A 14,829-nucleotide genomic window follows, 5' to 3' on the forward strand; every position below is an offset into this window, starting at 1 on the left:
GGGGTCTTTAGGAATTCCTCTTTAAAGAATTACATCCTCTTGCACACAAATCCAATGGAATAAGATAATAGTTTATTTAGGGGCTAGGGAAGGGAAACCAAGAGATAAATCCTTGGACTTCTTCTTATGGGGAGAAGGCATAGCAAAGAGGCATGGTTCTGAGATACCTATCTCCTCGAGCAGGAGACAGGCAGATACTTTTATAGAGGATTAATGGGGGTGATCATTTGACTATGGAAAGTTCCCTTATTGAGGGAAGAACATCCCCCACTGGTGGTGGCTGGGGGAGTTGGGTGAGGGGTGGCTTAGGATCTCTCAAGCCATCTTTCTCCTCCTCATGCCACAAAGGCAGCAGCCATACCTAATCTTATCTCCCCAGGGCTGGGGGAGACTGAAATGAAGGGTGGTGGTCCTGAGCTAGCTCAGTCCAGATCTGCTCATCTCACTCATCATCAGCTCACACAAGACCCTCCAGGTTTCTCTGAACTCCTCCTGCTCATCATTTCTTACAGCACAATAGTATTCCATTGTATTCATATACCACAACTTGTCCAGCCATTCCCCAATTGATGGGCACCCCCTCAACTTCCAATTCCTTGCCACCACATAAAGAGCAGCTATAAATATTTTTGTATATGTGGGTCCCTTTCCCCTTTCCATGATTTCTTTGGGGAAAAGACCCAAAAGTGGTATTGCTGGGTCAAAGGGTATGCACAGCTTTATCACCCTTTGGGCATAATTCCAAATTGCTCTCCAGAATGGTTGGATCAGTTCACAGCTCCACCAACAATGGATTATTGTTCCAATTTTCCCGCAGTTTCTCCAACATTTATTATTTTCCTTTTTTGTCATTTTAGCCAATCTGATAGGTGTTAGGTGGTACCTCAGAGTTGTTTTTATTTGCATCTCTCTAATCATTAGAGATTTAGACCAAGCAGAATTTTTAAAAGTTACCTGCTTATTGTTATTTTTTAAAATCCAGAACATAAATTTGTTTGCTAATTACATCAAGGCCTGTGTCAGTGATCACAGGTAGATTGAATTGAATGTCTATGGCTCCTACTTTTCTCTCTCCATGAGCCTTAAATTCATTTCTTCCTGAGACTTCTCTGGAAAAGTTACCAGTTCAGTTTGCTTTTTGAGTTAAATGACATCTTCTTTTGAAATGCAAATGGACTAGAGAAGGCTCAGTCATTCACACCTTAGAGACAATTGTTTAAATAGATCCTTTTCTCCTTTCTTTTGGAGTGAAGCTGCCTGGAAGGCAAGTATTTACTGGAGAAGGCAGAGGTGTTTTAGGTTTCTTGTTGTTAGGATTGAGCAGGTTTTGAATGAAGGCTTTGGAGTAGAGGGCTTGGGATAGCCGGACCCTCCCATAAAAAGCACCCAGAGCTTGGTGAGTCATTAAAAAAAATAGAGGCCTGGAGACCTGTGAGAAAAGTTCAGAAAGAGAAGGGAGATCACATAAAGGATAAACTTCACTTCCTTTGAAATTTTTCCCATGGCTTGACTTGAATTACAAGAAATCATTATTCCCTCCCTTCCCAGTCTCCTCCCAACCTCTCCCTCCCAAGCTCCCCTTATTAGTATGGCACCACCATCCTCCCAGTCCCCCAGACTCACAACATAGGAGTCATCCTCAATTCTTCACTCATTTTCATTCTCCATATCCATTATGTTTCTGAGGCCTATGTATTTAACTTTCCTAACAAATCCCCCACAGGTGTCTTTGTCTCCTCTGACACTATCACCCTCTTAAAGCAGACCCTTCTCACTGCACACCTGGACTATGGCATTCTGGGTGGTTAGTCTCCCTGCCATACATCTCCTTCTTCTGGTCCATCCTCCCCTGGGCTGTCAAAGTGATCTTCCAAAAGAGCATGTCGCCCTATCGACATGGGCTTAGGATAAGTCAGAAAAAGTTTCTCCTGTGAGAAGCAAAACCAAAGATGACCAAATAACAGGACAGACATATCGAGGATTCAAGGGATTATTAAAGTTTAGACTGAGCAACTAGATATCAGGACAGACATACCTAAGAAGTAAGGGGAGGGGGCAGCTAGGTGGCTAAGTGGATAGAGCACCAGCCCTGGATTCAGGAGTACCTGAGTTCAAATCCGGCCTCAGACACTTAACCCTTACTAGCTGTGTGACCCTGAGCAAGTCACTTTACCCCAATTGCCTCACTAAAAAAAAAAAAAAAAGAAGTAAGGGCAGAAAATTCTATAATAGGAAAGTTACTTAGGTGTGGCTACTACCTGACCTTAGCTAGGAGACAGAAATGACCTGAGGTCTGGACCATCATTCCAAAAAAAAAAAAAAAAATCCCCCTGACTCTCAGGAATATGATAAGCATCCAAGTTTTCCCCACCCACCCCACCCCAAAAGCAAACTTTCCGGTTTTCAAGTGGACACCCCATCTATCCTCTATAAAAGCTTTTTCCTCCTTCTGTTCTGGGAGGAGGATGTTTTCTGAGACCTCCTTCCCAGGGTTGAAGTCTTTGCCTTCCCCCTTGGCCACTTTCTCTAGCACCAAATAAATGGCAATTTTAATTCTAATTGGACTGTGTGAGAGAGTGTAATTCTTTATAGTAGAATACCTAAGGACCCCACCTTCCTCCTCCCCACACTATATCACCCTGATTCCTCTTACATAATAAACTCCAGCAGCTCATCACCTTTAGGGTCAAATATAGAATCTTCTATTTGGTTTTCAAAGCCCTTCCTAAAGACTGCTTCCTGCTACATTTCCAGTCATTTTATACTTTATAATCACACTTCCCTCCCTCTTTGTTTCAATCATGTTTGACTCTTCATGACCCCACTTGGGTTTTCTTGGGAAAGATACTAGACTGGTTTGCCATTTTTTCTCCAGCTCATTTTATAGATGAAAAAACTGAGGCAAACAGAGTGAAGTGACTTGCTCAGGGCCACAGAGCTAGTAAGCATTTGAATCCATATTTGAACTCAGGTCTTTCTGACTCCAGTCCCAGCACTCTATTTACTACACCCCACCTAGCTGTCTCCTCCTCCATGCCTCCCTCCCACCCCATTTTCACCAGCTGTCCTCCATACATGGAATACTCTCCCTCCTATCTCTTCCTCCTGGCTTCCTTCCAGTCCCAACTAAAATCCCAGCTACTACAGGATGTCTTTCCTGATTTCTCTTAATTCTAATGCCTTTCTTCGGTTGATTTTTTCCTATTTATCTTGTGTGATTAAATGGGCATTGCCTCAGGCGCCGGGAAAGACCTTAGCTTTGAAAGGTCTCAGTCTCCCACTGCATTGTGGGACATCACTAGTCTTCCTGATCTATGTCTTGCCATTGGACCCAGACAGCTCTGGAGGAGTGAGACTGGTGATTTTGCACAGCCCTCCCTCATGTAAATCCAATTCAGTGCTGGTCATGACATCACCTCCTGATGTCATGGTCCTCTTTGAATATGAAGGACAAACAATTTCTCTTGCATAGAGTGTGTTTGCACATAATTATTTCATGTCTCTACCATTAGATTATTAGTTCTTTTAAAGCAGGGACCATCTTTTACCTTTGTTTGCATTCCCACTTCTCAGGACAGTACACAGTACACTGGCAAACAGTAGGCACTTAATTTTCTTTCTTTCTTTCTTTCTTTCTTTCTTTCTTTCTTTCTTTCTTTCTTTCTTTCTTTCTTTCTTTCTTTCTTTCTTCCTTCCTTTCTTTCTTTCTTTCTTTTTTTCTTTCTTTTTTTCTTTCTTTCTTTCTTTTTTAGGTGAGGCAATTGGGGTTAAGTGACTTGCCCAGGGTCACACAGCTAGTAAGTGTTAAGTGTCTGAGGCCAGATTTCAACTCAGGTCCTCCTGACTCCAGGGTTGGTGCTCTATCCACTGAACCACCTAGCTGCCCTGGCACTTCATTTTTTATTGACTGACTGAAAATGAATGAGGGTTCATTTTACAGTTACACCCTATCATTGTGTCTGAGCTCTATCACCTAGGTGAATTCCATGCACAGACTTGATCTGCCTCAATGAATTCTTACTCTACATTCCTTTAAGGAGGATTACTGGTAATTAGTTACTTCTCAGTTAGTTGGGACTAGTGCCAGCACATGGATTACCCAGGATTCCTTGCTACTTCTTTTCCATTGTTGTCTTTTCTTTGACAGCTTCACAGTTGGTTAGTACTACCATAGGAGGTTGGATTGGGCAAGAGAAAAAGAAAATTAGTCAATTCTTCTAGTAAAAGTAGAGAAAGATGTTAAAATAAATAGGTCAAGTGAGATTTCAGGGTTATTGATGGGCTCCAGTTGCTCAAATTCTCCCTAACCCCATACGATCATGGATAATTGAGTATCTGAGCTGCTGCTCAACAAGAATTACCTTTTGGACATCTAGGTGGTAAAGTGAATAAAGCACCAGTCCTGGAATTAGGAGGACCTGAGTTCAAATCTGACCACAGATACTAGCTGTGTAACCCTGGACAAGTCACTTAATCTTGATTGTCTCAAAAAAATTAGGGCTTTTTATACAGTACAGGCAGGATTGCATAGTGGGTAGAGAGCTGGTCTTAAAGTCTGGAAGCCCTGACTTCAAGACTTGCCTCTACCCCTATTGGCTATGACTTCATATTTCAGGGCTCTGGGCGACTCTCTAAGAAGAAGGTAGTGGGGCAGCTAGGTGACTCAGTGGATAAAGCACTGGCCCTGTATTCAGGAGTACCTGAGTTCAAATCTGGCCTCAGACACTTGACACTTACTAGCTGTGTGACCCTGGGCAAGTCACTTAACCCCCATTGCCCCACCAAGAAGAAGAAGAAGAAGAAGAAGAAGAAGAAGAAGAAGAAGAAGAAGAAGAAGAAGGAGAAGAAGAAGGAGAAGAAGAAGGAAAAGGAGAAGGAGAAGGTGATGTCTTGCATTGATAGGGTTTCCTCATGTGGCAACTCCTCAAACCAATGAATTCATAGGTCCAGTTCCTATATACAGAGGAAGAAACTGAGTCATGGAGAAATTAAATCAATCCTGGGTACTCAAAATATTAAAGAACTAACTCAGAGTTAGAAGGTACTTTAGAGATCATTTGTCCATCCACATCATTTTACAAATCTGGAAATTAAGGCCCAGAGAAGTAACTTGCCCCTAATTCCATGAGACCGAGATTTGAACCCATGTCCTCTAACTTTAAATCCAATGTTCTTTCCACCAAACTACTCAGAAAAAAAAAGTCTCATTACTTGTAGAAGGAGGAATATGAAGGACAGCAGTGACCAAAATGTAAGTGAACTCAGTTATACCAGGACTTCTTAAACTTTTTCCACTTGCCACCTCTTTTTGCCTGAGAAATTTTTATGTAACTCAGGTATAGGTATATAAACTAGGTATACACATACATAGACAGGTTTTACCGTTACCAGTTTGTTGGCACCAACAGTTTAAGAAGCTTTGAGTCATATCAATAGCTTGACCCATAAACCCAGCATATTTCCAATCATTTAATCAATCTACAAGTATGTATTAAAATGCCTACTATTGCATGGTACTGTGTAATCTTCTGGAGAAACAAAAACCAAAACTTCTAACCTCATATGGCAGTACCTAATCAATCAACTCTGAAACAAAGGAAAGTAGGCACTAAAATGGTTGTTGACTGACTGAAAGTAAGTGAGGTTTCAGTTTTAGGTTACAATCCTGTATATAGTATCTGAACTCCATCCTCTGGGGTGAATTCAATGTACATACTTGATTCTGACCTTATGAATAAAGCAGTCCCTAGCCTTCAAGAAACTCACTGTCTAGTGGGGGAGACAACTCATAGATAAATAAGCATATGCAAGAATAAATGCCAGGTAAGTGTAGGGGGTGGGGAAGGACTCTAGCAGCTGGGAGGAGCTAGATAGGCTTCCTGTAAAAAGGGGTCCTTGAACAGAATTTTGAAAAAGAAAGTGATATCTAAGTGGTTTTGTGGAGGGAATGCTATTCCTGGCATTCAGGGGAAGCCAATGCAAAGAGTGAGAGGTGAGATCTAACCTGTGAGGAAGAGCAAGAAAGCAGTTTTGTTTTGAACTTGGAATGTGGAGAAGGGGAGGAATGCATAATGACATTGGAAAAGGGGAGGTTGCTGTTGGCCTATGACGGTCTTTGAATGTCCAAGCTAAGAGATCTTCAGATTTGATCTAGAAGCAAGAGATTTACCAGGCAGACTTAGACTTTAGGAAAACGCCTTTGGAAGCTGGTGAGAAGGATGAATTGGAGAGGGAAGAGAATTGAGACAGGACCCAATTGGAGCTATTGCAATAGTCCAGGACAGACTAAATCCAGTGTCCCTAGAAGCTGACCTAGTTATCTCTCCCTTTGTTACTCTTTTCTCCTCAGGTACTGTGGTTCTTACATTGATCACCAGACAATTTTCCGAATAGCCAGCTCTGTAGTTCACAATTCAACTTCAGTGCAGCTCAAGACTTTCAGACAAGCCACTTTTGGTGGAATATGGTAGTTACAACATCAGCCAACGAAGAATGAGATTCCCCCCCCCCCCCTTGGTAGATTCGAGTGCAATCTATGGATGCCTTTTTCATGTGTGATTCTCATCCATCCCATGTGATTCACATCCAGCCTCCACAGAAGATATACTCATTGTGCTAGAGGTCACTCCCCTGGATCTTTGTTGTTTGTTTGTTGTTTTGTTTTGTGTTTTTTTTTTTTGTGAAGCAATTGGGGTTTAAGTGACTTGCCCAGGGTCACAACAGCTAGTAATTGTTAAGTCTCTCAGCTCAGATCCTCCTGAATCCAGGGCTGGTGCTCTATTCACTGTGCAACCTAGCATGCCCCTGGATCTTTTTTTAATCAACAATTTTATGGGTACCAGTGCAACAATTGGGCTACCCCTGTCATCTTTGTTCTTACCCGCTTTAATGATATTTTTAGGACACTTCTTGCATACAGATTATTATAACTAAAGTGCTGCAGCCTAGTCCAACCCACCAAGTTGCTTTCATTTCCTTTGGGTCCCTTGCAAATATGATCCTTCAGAGATGGTGGTTACCCAGGATTCCCTGCAGTATTTCTGAAGGGATAAGGGAAAAAAAAAACTGGACCTCTGATTTCTTTAGCCATAGGGAACTATGTCAGATAAGGAAACTTCCTCTACCAATGCAGGCCTTCTCCAAGTTGAGACCTAGAGATTTGCTTAAAACATCAATATCAAACTCAAGTGGAAACAAGCCACTCATTCCCACATAGGGATCCCCTGGGTGTGGCCCTATTGACTTAGGTTATTTTTTTGTTGTTTTCTGTTGGGGTTTTTTTGTGAGGCAATCGGGGTTAAGTGACTTGCCCAGGGTCACACAGCTAGTAAGTGTCAAGTGTCTGAGGCCAGATTTGAACTCAGGTCCTCCTGGAATCCAGGGCCAGTGCTCTATCCACTATGCCACCTAGCTACTCCCTGACTTAGTTTTTTAAGAGCAATATTATCTTGTTTTGTTTCTATTTTGTTTATTTTATTATTTTTGAATTTGAATTTAATTATTATTTATTTTATTTTTGTTTATTTTTATTTTGCTCTTGTTAAGTCATTCAGTTGACCCTACCTGAACCCTTGGACTTTGTCCATGGGATTTTCTTGCAAAGATACTGGAGTGGTTTGCCATTTCTTTCTCCAATGTGTCCTCTTTTACAGATGAGGAAACTGAGGCAAACAGGGATAAGTGACTTGTTCAGGGTCACACAGCTAGTGAGTGTCTGTGGCCTAGATTTGAATTCAGATCATCCTGACTTCAGGGCAAGCACCCCTAGTTGCCCTCGTATTTTTTATTTATTTTGTTAAATATTCTCAATTACATTATAATCTGGCACTGGCATGGGCTTCCTGGCAAGCTGAGTGTTTGACTCCTCTGCCTAGTGAAAAGATTAATGACTTGCCCAGGATGATATAGCTAGTATATGTCAAAGGCTTCAAGGTCCTTTCTCTATCCACCAGGATACACTGCTTCTCTCCTATTTTCATAACATAATCTCTAATGGAGTGCTACTGCAATGGGTCGCATTGTAGAGTTTTAAATGGTAAACATTGAGTTTTTAACGCCATTATATAGTTGCTTTTTTCTTTTTTTTTTAAAGGAGCATTTCAAAAATCGAGTTTTTATTGTTTGTTGTCATTACATCTTAGGTGCTCCACCCTGGCAGTGTTGTTTTATAGTCAATTAAATACTTCTCCGTTAGTTCTTAATAGTAGGATAATATTATCACTGTGGAAATTCCTCAGTTTTGAACTGTACTGCTTGGCTCATGCCTGGGATGCTTTCCTTCTTATCTCTGCTTATTGAAAAACTTTTTCTTCCTTGAGGCCCCAAACTCAGGTTATTAACCCACTAGGAAATTATTCCTATCAAATGGAAAGCTTCTCAATAAACCGAGAGGACTTTTTTGTATACACCTGGGACCAGCACATAGTAGATACTTAGTAGATTCTTTTTTCCCCCTAATATTTTTCATTATATTCCTTAAAGTTCAGCATACTCTTAGAGGAATCGGGAAGGAAATTGCACAATGGATTTTAGAAAAAATTGCTTGATTTCTCTACAACCACCCCCCAGCAACACTCACTCTAGCCTCTCTGCAGTGTTTAATAGATTTTTTTTTCTTTATCTTTTCTTTTCTTTTTTTTTTTAAGGAAACAGAGTTAAGTGTCATATCTGAGGCCAGATTTGATCTCACATTCTCCTGACTTCAGTCCCAATACTCTATATGCTACACCACCTAGTTACCCCTAATAGATTCTTAATGGATTTTTAGTTTAGTTTGAGTTCTGGTATTGAATTGAATTGAAGCCCCAAATTGCCAATCTACTAAAATTTGTTTCTGAAGCCCTGACTTGGTGAAGAATTTTCTGTGTACAGCTAGGCTGGACTTCAATTAGGTCTTTATGGTTCATTTTGGCCTAGATTAACTATGGAGATCTGGGGAAAGAAAAATCAGATCAGTCCCTTTTGTCTTAAATCTGCTGGAACTTTAAGCTCACAGAATAGATGTTGCTATAGACAGGGCCTCAGTGACATTCCAGGAAATCAGTACGGTGTCAGTAAGTCCAGAGAGTAATATTAAACTCAAACCTTCTTAAGGAAAATTGTTGAAGCTGGAGAAGTCAGTGCATTTCTGAGGCTGACAATCCCCAGTGTTTAAGTGTCTTTCATGCCTATCAATATGCTGGATGGGTGGAGACAAGTCACTGCACCCAGGTCAGGCTTGTACCCTATCTGTGATACAAATCAGTACTCCCCATTGATATCTCCCTGGAACAGAACCCTGGTTGGCAATTGCTCCAATTCCAACCCAGCTAAAAACTACTAATTGGATCCTAACAAGCCATTCCTGATGGATACGTTCAAGACCCAGCAATCACCATTAGGCAAGACTCCTCATTATCTTTTTTTTGGGGGGGGGGCAGGGCAATGAGGGTTAAGTGACTTGCCTAGGGTCACACAGCTAGTAAGTGTCAAGTGTGTGAGCTGGATTTGAACTCAGGTCCTCCTGAATCCAAAGCCAGTGCTTTATCCACTGTGTCACCCTAGCTGCCCATAGGCAAGACTCCATTGGCATACTTCTCCCCTTGACCAACCCATATTGGGTTGTCCTAATTGACTGTCTCATAGTTTCAATGACCTTGAGGGTCCTGAAGGAAGGGAATCCAAATTTAAATGTCAAAGTCTCGGATCCAATATGTCCCTGAATGACAGCCTAAGGCTCTTACCCTGTTTTCTTTCCAGTTCTTCTCTAGTAGTTGAGGCACTTGACACTTTGACCTGGCTTCCCAGACACTCCTGCTATTAGTCTGCTTGGTTAGATAAGTATGGAGCAAGTGATTTGTTTGTTTTTTCTCTGTGATTAAGAAAACACTGGACCCAGCAGGAAAAACCAAAATATAAAGAAATTCCATTTAAAATAACTTCAGATAGTAGAGAAATATATTGGAGTCTAATACCAAGACACATATAGGGACTATATGGACACAATTACAGAACACTTATGACACAGACAAAGACAAATCTAAATAATTGGAGAAATACTAATTGCTCTTGGGTAGGCAAAGGCAAATATAATAAAAATGACAAGACTACCTAAATTAATTTACTTATTCAATGCCACAAAAATCAAATTACCAAAGAATTATTTTAGATCTAGGACAAAATAATAACAAATTCATTTGAAGGAACAAAAAGGTCAAGAACAACATGGGAATCAATGGAAAAAATGAAGGAAGATAGCCTAATAATATCAGATTTTTAAACTATATTAGAAAGAGGTAATTATCAAATAATCTGGAAGTTGATAAGAAATAGAGTGGTAGATCAGTGAAAAGATAGGCACACAATATATAGAAGTAAATTATCACAGTAATCTAATGTTTGATAAATCCCAAAAAGCAAGTTTTGGGGACAAAAACTCACTATTTGACATAAACCATTGGGAAAACTGAAAAGCAGTCTGGCAGAAACTAGGCACAGACCAACATCTCATACCATATACTAAAAAGAGCTCACTCTTACACATAAAGGGTGATATCAGCAAATTAAAGGAGCATGGGAAAAATTTACCTGTCAGATCTATGGCTAAGGGAAGAGTTCACAACCAAAACAAGAAACTGACAACTGACTCACCAGAGAGGGGAATATACGCGTGACATACTTTTAGGTTTTATCTGCATTATTATTAATATTTTCCATCACTTCTATAACCCTAGATAATCAACAAAACAATAAATCAAATTCTGATTTGTAGTTATTTGCCAATTTCCAAGATGTAAATTCTTACACTGAAAATTTAACAATCAGCTCTCATAAGGCAGTACAGACTGGCTCCAGCACACTCCTAGATAGGTCTATTTATTAAATTTGGCTGATCATAGGAATCAAAATGGATAATTTTGATTACATTAAAAAAGAAAAAAGTTTGCATAAATGAAACAAATTGCTATGAAAAAAATCATAGTAAGTTTCTCTGGTAAAGGACTCATTTCTCAAATATATAAGGAACTGAGTCAAATTTATAAAAATAAGAGCCATTTCCTGATTGATAAATGGTCAAAAGGATATGAACAAGCAGTTTCAGAAGAAGAAATCAAAGCTATCAATGATTATATGAAAAAAATGCTCTGAATCAATACTGATTAGAGAAATGCAAATTAAAACAACTCTGAGGTACCATCTCACACCTAATATGACAGAAAAGGAATATGATAAATGTTGGAGGGAATGTGGAAAAATTGGGACAATAATGTGCTGTTGGTAGAGTTGTGAACTGGTCCTAAACATTCTAGAAAAGAATTTGGAACTATGCCCAAAAGGTTATAAAACTGTGCATACCCCTTGACCCAGCAATACAGCTACTATGTCTGGACCTCAAAGACAGCAAAGGAAAAAGAAATAGGAACCTATATGTAAAAAAAATATTTATAGCAATTCCTTTTATGGTGGTAGAGAGTTGGAAACTGAGAGAAAGCCCATCAATTGGGGAATGGGACTGAACATATGTTATATGATTGTGATGGAATACTCTTGTGCCATACAAAATGACATGAGGGATTGTTCAGAAAAAACCTGGGAAGACTTATAGAGAGCTGATGCAAAGTGAAGTAAGCAGAACTAGGAGAACATTGTACACAGTAACAGCAATTTGTTGTGATAATCAATTATGCAAGACTTGGCTGTTTTGATCAAATACAATGATTCATGACAATTCCAAAGGACTCATGATGGAAAAATGCTATTTACCTCTAGAAAGAAAACTGAAGAACTCTGAATCCTTATTGTAGCATTTACTTTCACTTTCTTTTCTTTTCTTTTTTTTTCTTGCTCTCTCTCTCCTTCTCTTGTGAGTAGGGAAGGACTAGAAGGAGAGACAGAATTAGGAACTGAAATTGTTGTGTTTGGTTGTGTTTTTTAAATTAAAAAAAAAACACATTGGATTTGGAGTCAAAAGACCTGAGCTTGCTCTTTGCTTATTCTACTTACTACTTGCATGACCTTGGTTAGGTCCTGGGTCTCTGTTTCCTCATTTGTAAAAAATGAGAGATTGTGTGGATGATCTCAGAGGTTCTTTCCAACTCAAATATGTAGTTGTGTTACAGTAGAATGAGTGATGGGTTTGGAGTCAGAAGACCTGGGTTTAAATACTGCCTCTATTACTTAAAAATTCTGTGACCTTGGACAAGTTTTTGTTTTGTTTTTTTAAAAATCTCTCAGAGCCTCATTTTCCTCACTTAAAAATGAGGAGTTAGATGAGATAACTTATAAGATCCCTTCTGGGACCAACTCTATAATCCTATGAACTTCAATTTGACAGATTTTTAAAAAATCAGATATTTGATACTAAAATTATCTTACCTATTTCGCTTTTAGCTGGAAACAGAAAGCTCCTTTAATCACAACCCTTTCTTCACCAAGTCCCTTCTAAGCATTTGTTGGGGGAGGGGGTGGAGGATGGGAGGAAGTGTTAAAACTGTAATGTTGAACTTGGAATCCTGGACCTAAGTTCAAATTCCCAGCCGTGCCACTTACCAGCTGTGCAACCATGGGCAAGTCACCTAACACCCCCCACCCAGACTTCAGCTTCCTCATCTGTAAAGTGAAGGTGTTGACCTAGATTACCTTTAAGGTTTGCTTCCAGCTCTAGCTCTATGGATGCTAATCATGTAGAAGAAGCCTACACTAATTCCTTTTGGGTCCTGAATATTAGGAGCTCAGATTGACCATTACAGAAAGAGGTAGTTAGCCAATAGATTTTCAGTTCCACTTCCTGACTATCTATGCCATAAACATGAGATTTTAGTAAGGATAGATTTTAGGGATATAGGTAAAATGTTTAACAGCTGACTCATCAGAGGGGGGGAATATATGTGTGGTATACTTTTAGGTTTATTTGCATTATTATTAATATTTTTCCATCACTTTTTAAACTCTAGATAATCAACAAAACAATAAATCAAATTCTGATTTGTAGTTATTTGCCAATTTTGAAGGTGTAAGTACTTACACTGAAAATTTAACAATCAGCTCTCACAAGGCAGTACAGACTGGCTCCAGTACACTCCTAGATAGGTCTATTTATTAGATTTGGCTGAAAGTTCACCTGATGTGTCTATTGTAGCCTTACACCTATTTTCCTTGTACAAGAACAGAGAGAGCTGCCTCTCTCTACAATACATTTGTTTGGTATATTTGATTGTAAATGAAGGAGATGGCAGTTTGAGCTAATGTAGAGATACGACTATCTGTAGGAGTAGTGTAGTGCAGAGAGCTTGGACTGGAAATCAATAGACCAGGGTTCAAATACAACTTCTGTCACCAAAGAGCTGTGTGACATTGGTTGGGGTCACTTTATGTCCCTGGACCCAAGTCTCCTTATTTATAAGATGAGGGAATTGGACTAGACAATTAATATGATGACTTATAAGTCTATTGGACAAGATCAGGGGTCAATAAACTGTATTTCCCCCTTAAAAGATCCAGCCTAGGACAATAAAAATGGTTTTTACATTTTAAAATGAAGCTTTATCATATTTAAAAATGCAAAAACTGGCCTTCGATCATAAGCAGCAACTGGTGAGATTTGGCCATTGAGGTGAATTTACCAACCCCTAGACTTCATAATTATATATCTGAATCTCAGCCCTGAGAGCCATGATTAGGATCAGAGAACTGAGTAATTAGTGTGATGTCAGTGGGCACTGTGGACTTAGAACCCTAGAAAGTCAGAACTGGAAGGGAGCCCAGATCATGCCTTTATAGATTATAGGGCAACTAGGTGGCAGAGTTGATAGAGCACTGGCCCTGAAGTTGGGAAGACCCGAGTTAAATTTTGACCTCAGAAACTTACTAGCTATGTGACCCTGGGCAAGCCACTTAACCCCAATTGCCTTAAACATCTAGGGCCATCTCCAGTCATCCTGATCAGTATCTTGGCTCTGGAAGAAAGAGTAAGTTTGGTGACTTTGCATAGCCCTCCCTCAGCCAAATACAATTCAGTGCAAGTCATGACAACACTTCCCCATGTCATGATCCTTTCTGAGAATGAAAGACAAACAACAATATTATGGATTTAGAACTGAACAGGGGGGCAGCTTGGTGGCACAGTGGATAGAGCACCGGCCCTGGAGTCAGGAATACCTGAGTTCAAATCCGGCCTCAGACACTTAACACTTACTAGCTGTGTGACCCTGGGCAAGTCACTTAACCCCAATTGCCTCACTTAAAAAAAAAAGAAAAGAACTGAACAGGACAGCTAGGTGGCACAACAAGTAGAGCACTGAGCTTAGAATCAGGAAAACTTGGCTCCTTCAACTCAAATTCCACCTCAGACACTTACTAGTTGTGTGAACCTGGGAAAGTCACTTATCTTCCCGAGTTCAAATTTGTCTTTAGACACTAGCTGTGTGAGCCTGGGCAAGTAATGTGGCCCAGTTTGTTCCTCATCTGTAAAATAAGCTGGAGAAGCAAATGGCAAATTACTCCAGTATCAGAAAAAAAACAACATACTATTAAGATTGAAAAAAAATTTCTCCAGCATTTTTGCCAAGAAAACCCCAAATGGGGTCACAAAGAGTTGGATATGACTGAAAACAACAGAACCTCAGAAGCCATTTTGTCCAACCTGCTTATTTTTACAGATGAGGAAACTGAAACGCAAGAAGTTTAAGTAACCAAGGCCACACAGCTTTGCTAGTGGTACGTGGAGCCAGTACTTCTTGTCATTCTTTAATTCCCATATGACTCTCTTAATGTTGTTTAGTCATGTCAGACTCTTCCTGACCCCATTTGGGGTTTTCTTGGCAAAGATACTGGAGGGGTTTGCCATTTCCT

At 39.9% G+C, this 14,829-nt stretch overlaps 1 protein-coding gene across 1 annotated transcript in view; it reads left to right on the plus strand.

The window, feature by feature from the left end:
- TMPRSS7 (transmembrane serine protease 7) overlaps window positions 1-14,829 on the plus strand; it is a 101,512-nt gene that overhangs the window by 64,105 nt on the left and 22,578 nt on the right. The window contains 2 exon segments of the mRNA XM_043997077.1: window positions 6,350-6,410; window positions 6,412-6,487. Of these exon segments, the coding sequence (XP_043853012.1) occupies window positions 6,350-6,410; window positions 6,412-6,487 (137 nt within the window).

This window comes from Dromiciops gliroides, chromosome 3 (genome assembly GCF_019393635.1).
Source record: "Dromiciops gliroides isolate mDroGli1 chromosome 3, mDroGli1.pri, whole genome shotgun sequence".
In the NCBI taxonomy this organism is placed as follows: Eukaryota; Metazoa; Chordata; class Mammalia; order Microbiotheria; family Microbiotheriidae; genus Dromiciops; species Dromiciops gliroides.